Source organism: Cervus elaphus, chromosome 10 (assembly GCF_910594005.1).
Source record: "Cervus elaphus chromosome 10, mCerEla1.1, whole genome shotgun sequence".
In the NCBI taxonomy this organism is placed as follows: Eukaryota; Metazoa; Chordata; class Mammalia; order Artiodactyla; family Cervidae; genus Cervus; species Cervus elaphus.
This window is the reverse complement of record NC_057824.1, coordinates 44,384,424-44,402,195: the sequence shown is the minus strand read 5'-3', so window position 1 is coordinate 44,402,195 and position 17,772 is coordinate 44,384,424. Positions and strand designations below refer to the sequence as shown.

General features: G+C 37.6%; 1 protein-coding gene across 6 annotated transcripts in view; it reads left to right on the top strand.

Annotated features, from left to right (window-relative positions):
- The window catches only part of AUTS2 (activator of transcription and developmental regulator AUTS2), a 1,192,920-nt gene that overhangs the window by 353,509 nt on the left and 821,639 nt on the right, over nt 1-17,772 (top strand). Inside the window, exon 1 of one of the 6 annotated variants that reach the window (XM_043914911.1) lies at nt 1,293-1,355. The exons of the other annotated variants lie outside the window; for them this stretch is intronic. Coding sequence (XP_043770846.1) covers nt 1,308-1,355 — 48 coding nt within the window. The 5' untranslated portion in view covers nt 1,293-1,307. Of the gene's footprint in view, nt 1-1,292; nt 1,356-17,772 lie in introns of those variants that run through there. 6 annotated transcript variants of the gene reach the window in all.

The window sequence follows — 17,772 nt, the reverse complement described above, 5'->3', positions numbered from 1 at the left end:
GATGGCCTTTTGTAGTTTAGAGAGTCCTGTCGAGTTTATTTTAGCATCCAGATTAATCTTAATTATTTTGTATTTAATAAATATTATCAGTTGTTATCACTTGGGGTAGAGATCCCAGTAGGGGTATGGAGAATAGGGATGAGAGCCACACCATATTATTAAATATTTTGAGAATCACTGTTTTCCACGTGCCTGATTGCCTCACTCGACCGTGCACAGGTGTCTCCCCTTCACATATGCTAAAGCCGTGTGCCTGCGTTTCACTTCTCTTTCTCCATTCCATCTCTGGCATCTTGTAAAGTGAGCGCCATCATTCTGTTTCACAGCTTTTCTTGAAATCTTGAAAAGTTTAACTAGTTAATAGTAGTGAAACAAAAATAAAAAACACTGTCTTTACATTTATTTCTGTGGGGGAAAGGAATGTATGTATAAGTGCCAATCATTTTACCAAGCTGTTAGTTCTTAAGGCTGAATACCAGGAGCTGTTTTGGCAGCTGGTATAATAGAAGGAAGAGGGGATGGCAAGAGAAGACTGTTCCAGTTTCTCTTTCTCTGACTACACAGGATTGAGAGATGTTGTTTCAGCTGGAGAATTTAAAACAGGTTCTTAACTCACTTTTTGCTAAAAGAGACTGGGCTGTTTTTAGTGTTGTAATCTTCTGTAGGCATGGAGAAGGGTCACCACCTGATTTGTTAAGGAGATCTTGAGGTTAAAGCTGTGGCAGGGTCCTTTCTCTAAACTCTGGCTCTTGTCAGAATAATGTTTGGCCAGGTGTTAATCTGTGTCCTGAGGGGAAGTTCTGGAATTCATTATTCATCCCTGGGGGTAGGGGTAGGAGGAGGAGTTGCTCTTCTGGGAGGAGACTGGGGCCAGGACCTGCCTCCTGCCTTTACTGACATGTGCCATTTGTGATGAAGGCGGCTGAAGCCCATTTGAGGAGTTCTCCTGTCAGCCAGCCAAGAGAGCAACCCAGAGGGAGAGAGAGAGCAGGGAGAGGCAGACAGCTCAGCAAGGCAGTCCTGGAGTGCAGTCTGGAGCGAGGTCTCGCAGCGCTGTAGGCACCAAGGGAAGGTGTATAGGAACATTAGGGGGACGGAGGCCAGATTAATAGTGCATTTTCCTGTGTCTTTCCTTTTGGCCCCTCCTTTGAATACATGTCATCCTTTGAAAAATTCAGCATCTGGAAGAAGCCTTTGCTGAAAAGCGGCTTTTTCTTCAGCACTCTACTGTTTTTGTTTTTTCTTTTCCTCTTTTTCTTTTTATTTTTTTCCCATCTCCTTTTCCTCTGAGAGCAGGAGGTGAGACAATGATCAAGTCAAGCTGGTTCTATGTTAAGTTCAAGTATGCAGAGAAGGTAAGTCAATATGTTTTCTCTTCCCAAGGGAAACCTGCCACCTCCCTCCAGGCTTCTCCTGTTGTTGAGCTCCTCCGGTTATTCAGGGAAGCAGATGAACCCAGAAGCTTTATTTGTGAATGCATGTCCTCTGCTTTAATGATTCCTGGAGGAAATGCAGGCTCTATACTTGCTGTCTGACATTGCCACTGACCAAGAGGAAGGAGTCTTCACCTTCCTTTCCAGAGGCATTATTTAGTGTTTAAAGAAGAAAAATGATGAAACTGTAGTAACATGAAAGACAGTCTGTACTTCTTTAGATTGAATAGAGAATTTTCAAGAGGAATATTTGCTATGAAACTTGATGCATTTTTGCTTCTGAAAGAAGTTGACAGTCCCTTCCTGTTACCTGTAGTTTGCTTAGTCAGAAGTTTTTATTTGTATTTTTTCTTTCAGTTAACTGACTTTGCTCATTCACATGTAGAAGAGCTTTGCTGTTCGTTGTTCAAATGTTATTTGGGTACAGAAAGTATCCCCATCATTTTGCCTGTTGATGAGATTATCTTTTTACTGTATTTTGGGGGGTTATATTTTAGGGAGGCAGTGAACTTTGGCTGCATCTGAAATTTCACTGTTACAGTACAGTGTTTCAATACATCATGACTAGGCTTTGAGGAAAGAAGTATGTACTTCCTAACACATCTAAACTTACCTGAAGCTGTTGGCCATCGTTTTGGTTCTGCATCTGTATATATCACTTATGTTGGAAATTTATTGGGTTAGTAATGAGGTTTCCAGGGGCATCCTGAAATGCCTCCCTTTTGTAATCCTTCTTTCTTTGCTTTGTTTGTTGAAAACACTGACTGTAGAATTAAGCTGAGATCCTAGAGAATGGAATCATGATATGGCAAGATGGAAAATTATGATGGTTTTTGTCATGATCTTTATGATTGCATATTTATAAGCATATTGAAAAATTCTTCCATTTTTCTGGTTTAATTGACATTAGTACACTTTAGGCTACGTTTCTCCACATTGTTATTTTCTGTTGTAGGTTTGTTTCTGCTGTGTTTTTGTGACAATTAAATTACTTGTTCTTTACCCATAGTCAAAATACAGAATTTTTATTTAAGAAATTCATTCCCCATTTTAGACATATTTGCATTGTTAACTATTAAAGCTGTTATGACTGAAACATTATCTTTGTGCATAGGATCAGGACAGGTTGTCATTGTGGTTTGGGGGTTAGTTTTTTCCTCACTAGATTACTTTGGTTTGAGCAGCCCATTACCTATTGTTTGTTGTTATGAATTTTGATTAATTAAAAGTGTACTATACCTCCATAACCTTTTCCTTTGACCTTAAATGTCCTGCCATAGAAACCTGAAGCTCAGAGGTAAGGAATGAAAGTAAACTAATGTTAAAAGCCGAAAGATATTTCAAGAAATGATCTTCATAAAAAAAGAAAAGGAGGACATTAAATTAATTGCTTTATTTGAATAACTACCTTACTATTCGTATAGCAACAAAACAAGGAGGGAGTGTATTCATATACCAAGGCATGCGTGTAATGTAAAACTAAATAATCTAAGACTCCATAGCTAATTGGAGGATATCCTGTTTATATTAGAATAGGGGGAATAAGAGAAACAGAAAAATCTCAGTCTTGTTTTCAGCCTGCTTATTGATGCTCTAGATTTCAGTGATTCTCAACAGAACTTCTGTTCTTTTGTTCCTTCACAATGATTTATTTTCTAGACTCACTTTTTTTTTTTTCCAGAATTCAAAATGAGTTTAATTTCATTTGGAGAGATGAAAGACTTCAGTGTAAACCCAGGGACAGAGATGCTTAAAACCAAATTAAAACTATTCTTTTTTGTATTCTTCCTGAAAGCCATTCTTTTAAAGGGTTATTAATTTTGAATATCCTCCAGTATTTTAGAAAGGCAAAAAAGAAAAAGTTCATTTTCAAATACTGACCAAATGATTGATATAAACTTTTAATTATTGGATAGATAAAAATACATTATAGAATATTTTTGATGGCCAGCCATTTCCTTGTTTTATGTTTAGGGAAAATGATTGAATCAGTCTTAAGTAGTGGGCAAGAAAAACTAAGAAAGTCAAGCATACATGACCGAAAACACTGGCACGGAAAAACATTTCTTTATGATAATCAAGATTCTGACCGCTTTCCAAAATTAAAAATACGTGTATAGTAACACAAACATCTTTTTAGCTACCACTGCATGCACATGCCCACTTCTGTTTTTCCATTTAAATTATTTTTTTTTAATTGGAAAAAAATTGCTTTCAGAGTTGTGTTGGTTTCTGCTGTCCAACAATGAAAATCAGTCCTAATTATACATACATCACCTCTGTCCCTTCTTCTAGCCTGCCCTTCTCGGTCATCACAGAGCACCAGGCTTGGTGCCCTGTGTTATGTAGCAGCTTCTCACCAACTGTCTGTTATTCATAGGGAGGTATATATACATCGATGCTACTAACTCTCTTTGTCTAAATTATTTTTGAGTAATCTCTTTCTTAAATTTGGTCAATACCGAGGTATCATTCCTTCTAAAATATTGCTTACTTGAATTAAGTCCATCCTACTCCTTGCCTCCTTCTCCTTTTATACAGTCTCTTGGTATATTTCCTATTTTCATGTATTTTACTATGTTTTAATAACTGATTATTCCAAAATCTATTTTACTAGTCTAATCTCTTTCTTCAGAGGCATATATTTTATTGACCAGTTAGACATCTGCCTTGAAGTTCAGCAGAAACCTCAGATGAAGCATCTCTAAAATGCTAAAATGCAGTTAATTTTCTCTTCCACAACCAAACGTTATCTTCTTCTGTTTACTACCATATCTTGCTGGTCATCTATGTTCAAGGGCCCATCTTAGATCTGTTTTTACCATCTCCCAGCTGGCTTACTAGAGGAACCTCCTAGTTTATTTCCAAGATGTTCATGATGCCTCCTAGTGCTCTAAGACATGTTTAGAGTGACCTTGTTAAAAGGTCGGTCTGTGTCCCTTAATCCCCTTCTTGTTAATGACTATCCTCTCCCATTGAAGAATCCTCACTTGATGTCCCTCAGCAATGCTAGCATTGGCCTGTATATACATAATGTATTTTATTGTAATTATTTACTCCAGAGTCTATGCCCTCTATACCATAAGACCCTAGAGTACTGAACTATGTTGTCATTTTTTTTTGGTATCTGTTAATTCCAACACATAACAGGTGCTCATTTTTTCCCTAAATGTATTGAGTAAAGCTGTGACTTTTCTGTGGAGTCTAGGAAACATGAGTTTGATTTCTGCATCTACCATTTACTAGTAGTATGTGATCTTGGGTAACATATAGAAACTTGATAAAAGTATTTTTTCATCTATTCAATTGGGAGAAGTATCACCTGATATAGTTTTTAAAAATTAAGCTTTTTGAGATAATAGTAGATTCATATGCAGTTGTAAAAACTAATACAGAGTGAGACCATGTGCCTTTTGCCTAGTTTCCCCAACGGTAACAATTTATGAAACTATTGTAGAATGTCACAACCAGATATTGATGTTAATATAGTCAAGGTATTGAACAATTTCATCACCAAGAGGATTGTTCCTCTTGGTCTTTCATAGGCACATCACTTGCCCTGCCCCCATACCCCCAGTCATTAACTCCTGGTAACCAATAACTTTTTCTCCTATTTTTAAGTTTTGATATTTCATGAATATTATATAAATGGAATCATATACTATGTAACGTTTGGGTGATTATCTTTTTTCACTCCATGTGATTCTCTGGATATTCTTTCAAGTTGTTCTGTGTTGTTCCTTCTGAGTAGTAGCACTCCAAGGTATGGACACACCACAGCTCATTGAATCATTTTCCTCTTGAGGGATGTCTGTGCTGCTCCCAGGTTTTTTTCTAATACAAATAGAACTGCTGTGAACGTTTGTTCACATAACTTCTGTGTATGTTTGGTGTGTAGACATCAGTTTTCTGTAGGATAAATGCTAAGAAGTGCAGTTCTTGAATAGTATGTTTAATTTTTCAGAGGCTGCCAGAGCTGTCTCTCACTGTTTCTCTTTGTATATTCTCTTCAGTGCTGTAGTGTGAGTTACCTGTTTTCTCTGCGTCTTCACCAGCATCTGGTGGTTTACTGGCTTTTATTTTAGCCATCCTATTGGTGTGTAATGATCTCTCACTGTGGTTTTAATTTTCATTTTCCTAATAACTAATCATGTCAAATGTCCTTTCGTGTACTTTGTCATCTTAGTATCTTCTTTTGTTAAATATATCTTCCTCATTAAATATCTTTTGCCTGTTTTTTAACTAGATTTCTGAGTTTTACTGCTGAGTTTTTAAAAGTTCTTAACGTATTCTAGATGCTAATCCATTATTGGATGTGAGGTTTAAAATCTTTTTTTCTAATTCTTAAAGTCTTCTACAGAACAAAAAAATTTTAATTTTGGTACAGTCCAATTTATGGATTTTTTTCTCTTTGTATGGCTTCCTTTTTGTGTTAAATCTAAGATTTTTTTTTTTTTTGCTTTTTGATATGTTGTATTATTTTCATTTTAATTCAGTTTAATTTATCTCCCCCCCCCCCCACCCTGAGACTTCTTATTTGATACATGAATTGTTTAGTGGTGTGTGGTTTCGTTTCCAAATGTCTGAACATTTTTCTGTTGCCTTTGTTATCATTTCCTAGTTTGAGTCCATTGTGATCTGAGAACATACGTTGTAGGATCTGAATTTGTGTACATTTGCTGAGATTTGTCTACTGGCCCATCATATGGCTCTATTTCAGTGGGGTTTACTTGGGCACCTGAAAAGAATGTGTATTCTGTTTTGAGTAGAATGTTCTGCCGTGTCAAGTAGATCTTGTGATTAAAGTTGAGTTCATCTCTGTGTTTGATTTTCTGTTTAGTTCTCTCAGTTGTTGAGAAAGGGGTGGTTGATGGCTTTGAGTATAATTGTGATTCGACTTCTTCCTTTCAGTTCTGTCAGTTTTTGCTTCATATATTTTCAGGTCTACTTAGGATTATTATGTTTTGTCAGTATAGGGCCCCTTTTATCATCGTGTAACTTCCGTCTCTGTCCCTGGCAATTCTGCATGCTTCAACGTCTGTTTTATCTGATATTAATATATCACTGTTGTTTCCTTTTTGGCAAATGTTTTTATGACGGATCCTTTCATATTTTTACTTTCTACGTTGTATATACTTAAGTTTGATATTTAAAGAAACTCTTTAGATAGCATATAGTTGGATCATGTTTTTTAATGCACTCTACTAATCTGTCATTTAATTGGGATACTTCAAGTTTCATTTCCTTGTAATTATTAATGTATAAGGCATAAGTGTGCCAATTTTTTGTTTAATGTTTTTATGGTTTTTGATTATTTTTTTCCCTTCCTTTTCTGTAAATTACATCCTGGAATTTTCTCAGATTTCACTTTGATTTATCTATAGTGTTTTTAAGTATATATCTTTGTACAGCATTTTAGTGGTTGTTCTAGATATTTCAGTATGTATACATTACATCACAGTCCACTGTGGTCAGGTTTTTATCAGCTCAAGTGAACTGTCAAAATATACAGTTCTGTTGAAACTGTTGAAAATATACTCCCCCATTTATATTATAATTATCTTAAATAGTTCCTCTACATGCATTTAGAACCATCTCAAGACAGTTGTAATATTTGCTTTAACCATCAGTCATGATTTGGGAAATTCAAGAGGAAAAAGTATATTTATTTTGCTCTTTCTGTTATTCTTTTTCCCCTTTCTGGTGGTTTGAAATTATTTTATCATTTCCTTTTTTTTTTGTTTTTAAAGAAGAGCACTTTCTTTATAACTAAAGATAGGTATAGCAACACATTTTCTTAGTTTTCTTTAATCTGAGAATGTCTTTAGTACTCAGTTCTTCCTCAGGAATATTTTTACTTGCTATCCAATTCTGGCTTGACATTCTTTTCAGCCATCAAATGTATCTTGAATCTTTTTTCTGGCCTATAGAGTTTCTTATGAGAAATTCACTGTCCTTCTTTCCCCTGTAAGTCATGTGTTGTTTCACTCTGGCTATTTCCAAAATTTTTCTGTGTCTTTAATTTTCAAACCTTTTACTGTGATGGGTCTTGGTGTGGTATAGCTTTGGTCTTATTCTGCTACTTGAATCTGTAGTTTTGTGTCTTTTGCCAAATTGTGCCTGTTTTACCATGTTCTTTTTATTTCTTTAGCCCTGTCTCCTTCCATCCTCCGATGCTGTGAACTGAATTCTTAGAACTTTTGTTTCAATCTCACAGGTCCCTGATACTCTGTGTTTTGTTTTGTGTTCTTTTCTCCCTCTTAGTCTATATTTTCTCTTTTGTTTAGACTTAGTAATTTCGATTTTTTAATCTTGAGATTCTCTAATTCTTTCCTGTCTTACCTCTACCTGATATTGAGCTCATTCATCAAAGTTTTTGGGGTTTTTTAATTAGAAAAATATATTATGATGGTAGAAAGCACATTATGTAAAATTTACCATCTTCACCGTTGTGTAAGTGGACAACTCAGTAGTGTTGAGTATATTCACATTGTTGTTTCTGATCTTCCAAACCTGAAACTGCTGTTCTATCAAGATGTAGATGCATAAAAACATTGTCTTTACAATATTTTTCTTTTGCCAGGAAGTTTCGACAGTGCATTTTGGTAACAAGATTAGAATTATTAATATTGGCTTCAGTGAAAAATAGTTAAGTACTTTAGCCAGAAAGAGCATAACATAGGAAACAGTTGATTTTCTTCTTGAGATATTCAGTTACAATTGAGGTGTTGAACTAGCAGGAGAGAATGAGATTTTTTTTTTTCTTTAGTGAGAAGTGTTCCTCTTAACAGCCACTCTGAACTTATGATAAGTATTGTTTGACCATGCTACCAGCCTTGATTATAACCTTACACAATATCTGTCTAATAAGCTTAAAGTATGGACTCTAACTCAGTCTTTAACTTCAGAATTAATTTGAAATTTATTTACACAGAATGTTTGGAAATTTATGTAATCATGATGACTGTACCTTGTTAATATTTTATAGACTTTTATCTCAGTAAACTTTTGTTAGAGTGAAGCAATAAATTTGTGTCACAAAACCATTTGGAGACTTGAGAAGACTCATAGGCTATGGAGCATTCTCACTTGGTAGACCTTAGAATTTGAACCAGACAGAACCTGTCTCCTCTGCCCTTGTTTGTTGTTTGGTAGAGGAAAGCCTGTTGTTTGACATGAGAAGAACTTGATGTCTACACCAGGTTACACTGTAAATTTTTTTCCATCGTTAGAGTGGACTGAATTTAATGGAAAGACTATTCATAGATGCTGAAGGATGAGCAACTGCTCAAAAGTTCCAAGGGCTTCCTTTCCAGTGGAAGGATTTCAATTACAGTTGTTTTCTTTGAATAAGTACAAGGAGGTAAGTAGAACCCATTTCAAATGTTAAATTTGAAGACTATGTTATTTCTGGTGTGCTTTGGAAATAAAAAATGCAGCTAATGTAAATCAAAAGCCGGATTCCAGATTATTTGATGAGTAGGAGGAGGACTATAGCTAGCAACTGAGCCACTTGGAATTGAAGTGTAGATGGTTCATCAAATGTGACTTTCATTAGGCAGTTTTGCCCTTGAGTGGCACCTAGTGCAAGTAAGCTTCCTCTTCAGCAGGCGCCGACAGCTCCCTGTTGACAGACTTTGTGCTTTACTGTTGCATCATAAGAAGAATTAAAGGATATGGACTCATATTGGCTGTATTTTTCAGATGATATTTTTGTTTTGTTTTTGCATCATTTTAGAGTACTTAGAGTAGCCATATGTATAGAGCGTTTGTTTACTGTATGCTTTTTGCATGAATAAATAAAAGTGAATTTATGAATTTGGCTTCCTAAATCGCAGGGTTTTGCTACACACATTGAAACTTAAGTTTCTCTCCAGCTCCTTCTTCCCCAAGGTAACCACCCCCCCACCCCCAATTTTTTAAACTTACTGACTCCTCTGCTTTTCTAGAATGTGATTATATACACTTAAAGTAGTTGCAGGATGTCATAATATTATAGAAAGTGTAGGATAGATCAGTTTTACATAGACAGGACTGAAAAGCTTCCCTGAAATTACGGAAGTGATGTTTCAACCTCTGAAACTGATGGATCTTACCAGTGGACCTTTGTGAGGAAGGGTATTTATATCCCATTCATTTTACTTGTTAGGCCAAAGTAAATCAGGTTACACATTTTGTTCTTTGGTAGAATACATATTCCTGAGATCATCAGTCCCATAGTGCAGTTACAAAACAGAAACTGCTAAAGCTTGAAACCATTAAAAAAAGCGTATACTTTAGCACGTTATTTTATGGTAAGACAATACTTCCTCTGACCAGTCTTTCTATGCAGATCCTTGTTTGCCTTGGCTGCACACTGGAACCACTAGGGGAGCTTTGGAAAAGACACTGATGTCCAGGTATCAACCCTAGAGATTCTGATTAAACTGATGTGAAGTACAGCCTTGGCAGTGAGTTTTTAAAAAGATCCTCAGGAGTTTAAAATGTTCAGTGAGAGCTGTTTGAGAATGGTTCCACTGATTTGCGTTCCAACTCTTCTTCCTTGAATAAACCACATCCATAATGCATTGACCACAATTGTCTATGAGGGTTTCCTAAAACTGTTGAAATAACTTAGACATATGTGAGTAATCTTGAGTGCAAAATCCTTTTTGGTTCCTCCTCCTAGTCCTTTAGGATTGTCTCACATTTAATTCCAGATCAGTGTTTTTTTTTTTTTTTTTAATTTAAGGCGCCCCTCCCCCCCTTTCTGTGTTCAGCTTAATTTTTAATTTAACATTAATTAATTTAATATTTAGTTATTTATTAATATTTATATAGTTTTGGCTGTGCTGGGTCTTCATTGCTGCCCAAGCTTTTGTCTAGTTGCAGCGAGTGGGGACTACTGGCTGTGTGGTACACAGGCTTCTCACCGCGACGGCTTCTCTAGCTGTGGAGCACAGGCTGTAGGCACACGGGTCTCAGTAGTTGCGGGGCGGGGCGGGGCGTCGGTGGTTGTGGTTCCCTGGCTCTAGAGCACAGGCTCAACAGTTGTGGGGCACAGGCCTGGCTGCTCTGCAGCCTGTGAGGTCCTCCTGGACCAGGGATTGAACCTGTGTCTCCTGCACTGCCAGGCGGATTCTTTACCACTGAGCAACCAGGGAGGTCCCCAGCTTAACTTTTATGGAAGTAATATCTCACTTTCCTTTTACCCTCACCATTTCACATGATATGTAGTTAAATACTGACTGTAACTATTGGAAATAGGTTTAGAAACAAACCGTTTACTCTTAGTGTATAATGTACTGGTGCCTTATGAAGCAGCATTCATTGGCTATGAATCATTCAATATGTTTTGCAAAGGAAATGAGGCCCATCAATTGATTTGGCTGGTCAGTTGAATAGAAGTCAGTTAAAAGAGCATTTATTATAAAAGATATATGGTTGGCCTGATAGTAGGTCAATTAATATTCACCTAAAATCAGGTAATATATATTTCATTTTTATTCTGTAAGTAAGTGTGGATTTTCTTCCTTATTTCATATATAATTTTTTATTCAGGACTTCAGGTTAATTAACATCCGATGTTAGTACTTAATGCACATAGATACAATCAATATAATCGCTTTTATCTCATGAGTGAGTACTGTTTATTGCCTGTGGTTTTTATATTCCATTACAACCATCTAAATGATACTCATCATGGTCTTTATTACCCATCATCAGTGCTTGAGAGTTGTGAAGTCAGTCTGGTCTTTGAGTGTCACATGTCTTGAAATACTTCAGATTTGTGTATAAATCATGGAAGACTTATAAAGAGTGAAATGCAAGCATTAGTAAATGGCATCTCCTTCTAGCAAGACACACTGGGAGTCGTTAGAGCATGAGTGGGCCCCTGATGGGCTGTGTGAGATTAGTCAGACCCATCGCGATGCGCATCCTCCTGTTCTTCCCATTTGAAGTGTGCACATACTGAGTTGTTTATTCTGCATTGTTTATGGTAGTAGTATTTGCACTTACCGTCTTTTTCTTTCATTTATAAAACTAATCCTGAGTTTTTGTTTTAGCTTAGCTATTTGCTCTCATTAATTTGGTTTGTATCTGTTTGTGTTGTTATGTTCTGAGACTGGGTGTTCCTTGAGGACAAGAAATCTAGTCTTCCTGGAGTATACTTGTCTGTGGCATAGAAAAAAGTTTTAGGAATATATTGCCTGAATTTAATTTACTGAATTGGTCTATGGATGTCTGACCTGTCTCTGTGCAGGGCAGAATACCAGACTTCATGAGAACCGGTCCCAAGAACATTTTTATTTGCTTCCTTTCCTGGGCAGGAAAGAAATGGTGTATAAGCAGCTAAGAGCAAGTAACCTTGGTCTGTGCTTTTTCCTTCTGACTGCTCTGTTAGATTATCTTTCAGGAAAGCTGAGTAAGCTTAGCACAGTGAATACTAAAGGGAATGCATGGCTCCCCTCTCATGGGACTTAAGTAGTGTTTAACACCACCGTGAAATCCTCAGCTGTGGCTTTCTCTAGCGTAGAATTTGTCTAAGAAAGATTATAAGAACAAGGAAGGCTTTGTGTGCTATGTTTTCGGGTGTTTTTTTTTTTTTTTTTCCTTTTCTTTTCCTTTCTTTTCCCTCTTTTGCTCCAGGGCGTCCATAAAAACATGGAGTATTTTCTTTGGGCCTCTGGAGTGTACATGTTATTTATGTGTGAGCCTGAGAGAAAAATAAAAGGCAGAAGCAAGGCAGTGCTTACCAGTGGGAGTCATCACCCACAGGTAAAATGAAGAAAAATTACATGAATGAGTTTGTTTCTCTTCAGCCTCTTTTACCACTCAGGGAACCAAACAAGCTGTCAGAGAGAAAGCATGGGTCTTGGCATGTGATAACCCAGCAGCCTGGCCATGTACTTAACCAGTGGAAGACTCAGTTTTGCCCTGTCCTTGACAGAGATGAAAGCCTTCAGAGAGAATTAAAAGGGGTATAAATTTGGGGACATACTCAGATTTCTTTCTTGGTATAATGTTCGAGGACTTTATCATAGTGACTGTCATCCAACAAGAAGCAAGGGAAGAGTTTGCTGTTTAGTGACAAAGAAAGACTGTTCGAGTTCTGGAGCTGAAAAGCCATGTAGCCCAACCCCTGCCGTCTGCAGAAGGGCAGTAAGCCTGGAATCCTACTTAGTGGCCGGAAGTGTAGACTGTCCTTGGAAACCAATGGTGTAACAGGACTTGAACCTTTTCTTTCATTCATTACTAACTTTCCTTTCCTTTTGTTAGGATAAAGCCATTATAATCCTAACATTGGCAGAAGTTTTAGTTTTTGCTTGTGCCTTTCCACTGTGTGCTCTTATTTACTTTTATAATTATTTCTACATGCTTTTATGTTGTCCTTTTTGCACTTACCCACATATCATTCTTTCTGATGTTTCTGTGTAGTATTTGTCACAGTTCCTTTGGGCTTTCATTATAACTTGCCAATGTATTCCCTTGTTGAGAACTTACATGGTGTCAATTTTTTTTGGCAAGAAGGAACAATCCATAGAAAACGATGTGGTGGATGTAGCTTTACATTCTCATTTTCAAATTGTTTAAGTTCCTGAGAGTGACTTCATTACAGTGAGAGGAAGCATGCTGTAGCCCTCTAGAATCTGAAGGAGTGTGCCCTGCACTGCATGTGTGCAAAGATAGTGTGAATGTGCATGAAAAAAAAATCTGCACTTTGTAGGTCAAAGAGCTAATGAGTCTTATTGTAGGATTTTGTATTTTCTGTCAAATGGCCACTTCTATTAAGGAAGATAAAAGCATTTACATGAGTATAGCTTATTAGCTCTATTAATGTTTGGCAAAGTCAATATGTTATGGAAATAAATCTATAGTTTGGGAGGAAGTAACAAAATTAAACATACAGGTTATACATCTATACATTTTTTAAAGGAATTATTGAAGAAAATATATGAACCAAAGGTTTCTGTCTATATGAAATGTATATTCAAAGACAGTGTTTCTTCCTCCAGGGTTCTGGGAATACAACAAAGAACGGATGTATTTAACTATAAAATACTGTGGTGCATCAAGCAGTGTACTTTCATTTTATGGGATTTATGTGTTGACTCTGATTTGAACTATGATGCTTTTTATCATGTGGGAACTTTTGGAAACAATTATATGGTTAAAAATCTGAGGATTTTGACCTAATGTTGATTCATACTGTGTTATTTTATCAGATTTTTCTCTTTTCAAAGAGGTGTTTGTCGAAAAGGAAAGCTTTATGTTTATTAATTCAAGTTCTAAAGTGTTTATGGAAACTTTGACAGCTTCTTCAATGTTTCACTCTAGCAAAAGATTTCCTGATAGTGGAGTTTTTAGGATCATGAACATGTATGGAGTTTTTTTTTTTTCTTTTCCATTATGTTATTTAAAAAATTTTTTGTTTCACTTTGTTGATCTTTTTATACAAATTAGGATAGACCCTTTACCCTGGTACCTTGCAGATGATCTGTGGAAATCTTTTCCCCTTCCTGGGGCAGTTTTTCTGAAATTGCCCTAAGTGGTAGTCGACTCCTTTCCATTCTTCTTCAGACCGAACAACACTGTCTCAAAATCCAGCCACCCCACTGCTCTAACACTCTTTCTGGTTTTTTGTTGTTGTTATTGTCCAATGACTTGGTCGTGTCCGACTCTCTGCAACCCCACGGGCTGTGGCACACCAGCCTCCTCTCCTTCTCTGTCTCCTGGAGTTTGCTCAAATTCATGTCCATTGACTCAGTGGTGCTGTCTAACCATGTCATCCTCTGCCCCCGCCCCCCTTTCCTCTTTTGCCTTCAGTCTTTACCAGCATCAGAGTCTTTTCCAGTGAGTCAGTTTTTCACATCAGGTGGCCAGAGAATTGGAGCTTCAACTTATACAACAGTCCTCTGAATGAATATTCAGGACTGATATTCTTCAGGATTGACTGGTTTGATCTTGCAAACCAAGGGACTGTCAGGTGTCTTCTCCAGCACCGTAATTTGAAAGCATCAGTTCTTCTGTGCTCAGCCTACAGTTGTCTGCAGCCCTTGGCAGATGAATGATCTGGGAGCTGTGGTTGGGAGGGGCTGGGCTGCCTGTGTCACATGTCAGCGTTGTGAGATCATTACTGCACCAAAACCTGGAGGTGATTATGGACACTAGTTAGTGACCCCAAGTTTTGGAAAAGATTTTACTGGCATTTTTCTTAAGAGGAAAAACTAATGACATACTGAAAGTTAAGCTATACCTCATTCAGCCATATGTCTGAAGCCATTGAGCAGGTTCCCAAGTACATTTTTTTCAGCTTTACTGAGGTATCATTGATAAGTACATGTGTGATGATTTCATATATGTTCACATTGTGAAATGGTTACCACAATCAAGTTAACACATATATCACCTCACACAATTATGTGTGTGTGTATGAGAGATGGGAAGCTTGATATGCTTAATATCCACTCTTAGCAAATTTCATATGTACAGTAGTGCTGCAAACTGCAGTCACTATGCTGTACATTAGATCCTCAAAGCTTCCTCATCATATAACAAAGATTGTACCGTTTGACCAACATTTCCTCCATCCCCCAGCCCTTGGCAGCCACCATTGTACTTTCTTTTTCTTCAAGTTTGACTTTTAAAAAAATTTCACATGTAAGTAAAAGCATGCAATGTTTGTCTTTCTCTGTTTGGCTTATTTCACATAGCATAATGCCCTCCACATTCATCCACTTTGTTGCAAATGATAGAATTTTCTCCTTTTTTAAGGTTGGAAAATATTTCTTCCTTGAGCCATTGCTTGTTTAGTAGTATGTTGCTTATTTCCACATGTGTGTGAATTCTCCAGATTTCTAATGTTAATTTTCCCCTATTTTCTATTATGGTCAGCAAGGATACGTGATACGATTTTAATCTTCATAATCTTGTTAAGACCAGTGTTGTTCCCTATAATAAAATCTGTTCTGGAGAAAGTTTCATGTGCTCATGGAATGTGTATTCTGTGCTGTTGGAACATTTTATATATGTCTGGTAGGCTTCTTTGGTCTAAAGTCCAGTACTTCCATACTTAACTTTCAGGATGAATTTTCTCTTATTAAAAGTAGGACATTTAACTCTCCCACTATTATGTTGCTGTATTTTTACTGCCTTCAGATCTGTTAATATTTGTTTAATATATTTATTTACTCCCATGTTGGGTGCATATATATTTACAATAGTTATGTCTTTCTGATGAATTGTATCCTGTATCATTATATAATAGCCTTCTTAATCTTGTCACAGTTTTACATTTAAAGTGTATTTTGTCTGGTGTTCCGTATAGCTATGGCTGGCTGCTTTCTTTTTGTTCCCATTTGCATGGAATATCTTTTCTTACACCCTTACTTTTAGCTTATGTGTGTCCTTAAAACCAAAGTGAGTTTCTTCCTGGCAGCATGTAGTCCTGCCTTGTTTTTTATTTATTCATCTGCTTATGTGTTTTTGATTGGGAAATTTAAACAGTTTAAACAGTAAATTAAACAGTTTACTTTTAAAGTAATTATAAGGTAAAGATTTGCTATTGCCATCTTATTAACTGTTTTCTGACAGTTTGGTAGTTCCTTTGTTTCTTTCTTCTCTTACTGTTTTCCTTTGTGATTCCACAGTTTTCTATAGTGCTATGCTTTGATTCCTTTCTTCTTGTCTTTTGTGTATTTCCTTTAGGTTTTTGCTCTGGGGTTACCATGCATACATGCTAGGTCGCTTCAGTTGTGTCCGACTTTGTGCAACCCTGTGAACTGCAGCCTGTCAGGCTCCTCTGTCCATAGGATTCTCCAGGCAAGAATATTGGAGTGGGTTGCCATACCCTCCTCCAAAAGATCTTCCTGACCCAGGGATTGATCCCACGTCTCTTACATCTACCTGCATTAGTAGGCGTAGGATTAGGATTCTTTACCTCTAGCACCGTTTGGGAAGCCCACATAGCAGTCTGTTTAAAGCTGATGGCAACTTAACATTGATTGCATACAGAGTTTTTATGCATTTATTCTTCCCCTGGGTACCTGTGTCTCCCAAAAGATTTGGGAAGTTTTCAGCCATAATTTCTTTAAATAAGCTTTCTACCCCTTTCCCTATCTGTTCCTTTGGGGACTGCCATAATGAGAACAGTGTTCATTTTGCGGGTATCCCATGATTTTCTTAGGATTTCTTTACTCTTTTTCATTCTTTTTTCTCCTCTGGGCAGTTTGAAATGACTTGTCTTTGAGTTCAGATTTTTCTGTTGATCAGGTCTGCTTTTGATGCTCTCTATTGTGGTTTTCATTTCCTTCATTGAATTCTTCAGCTCCAGAAGTTCATTTTGGCTCTTTTTTAAAAAAATTTCTGTATTTCTGTTGAACTTCTCATTTTTTCCAATCCCACCCCCCCAATTTCATTTAGATGTCTGTCTGTGTTACCTTAAATCACTGAGCTTCCTTAAAATAATTATTTTTTAATTCTCTGCAATTCACAGATCTCCATTTCAGGGGTGTCACTTACTGGGATATTAAGGTGTTTGTTTGCTAGTTATGTTTTCTTGATTTTGTTTTGTGTGTGTTTTGTGTTTGAAGCATGGAAAAGTGTGTTGTTGATGTTTGTACATTTGATGGAGCAATTGCCTCTTCCAGTTCTTACCAGTTGGTTTGGTTGGGAAGTGTCTTCACCTGTGAGAGGATGTTCGGGCACTTGCTGAGTGGGGGTGTGTGGCGGTCCTGACTCTGGCGAAAGCCCAGTGGTGCAGTTCTTTTGAAGCTCTGTCAGCTGAGGCAAGCATTGGGGAAGACAGGAGCGGTCTTCATTGGCCAAGGCTGTGGGTACCTGCAGGATCAGTGAATTCTTTTGGGGCGTTCACTGGTGAAGTGTCCTGAGGCGCTCCTCTCCTCTCTCTTTCTTTCAGGGGGTTGTCAGGGCAGACCAGCCCTCTCTGTGTCAGGTTCAGCTTGCAGGGGCTTCTGTGGCAGCCCTGGTGCTAGTTTCTAATGAAGATGCCATGGTGCCAGCCTCTTCAGCACATGCATTTTCTGAACCACTGCAGCTCCGGGGTCCGGGGAACTGCTAGCACAGAGCGGCCGTGGCTCTGGTGCCCGAGATGTGGATCACGTGGCCTGCTTGTGGAGCTTGGGTTTGAAGTGCGGTTCCCTGCGAAGCCCCTGAAACTCTACAGTTGGAGGCACGTGTGGTAGTAATGGAGGCAGCTTCGCGTGAGCCTGGGGAAGTGTAACAGCAGCTCTTTCTGGGAGGTGAACAGCGTTGCCTCCCTCTCTGGGGATCCACTGCTGTGGGGGAGGCTGTTGAAGTCTTCAGCATTAAAGGCTGCCAGTGATTTTTGCAGAGCTGG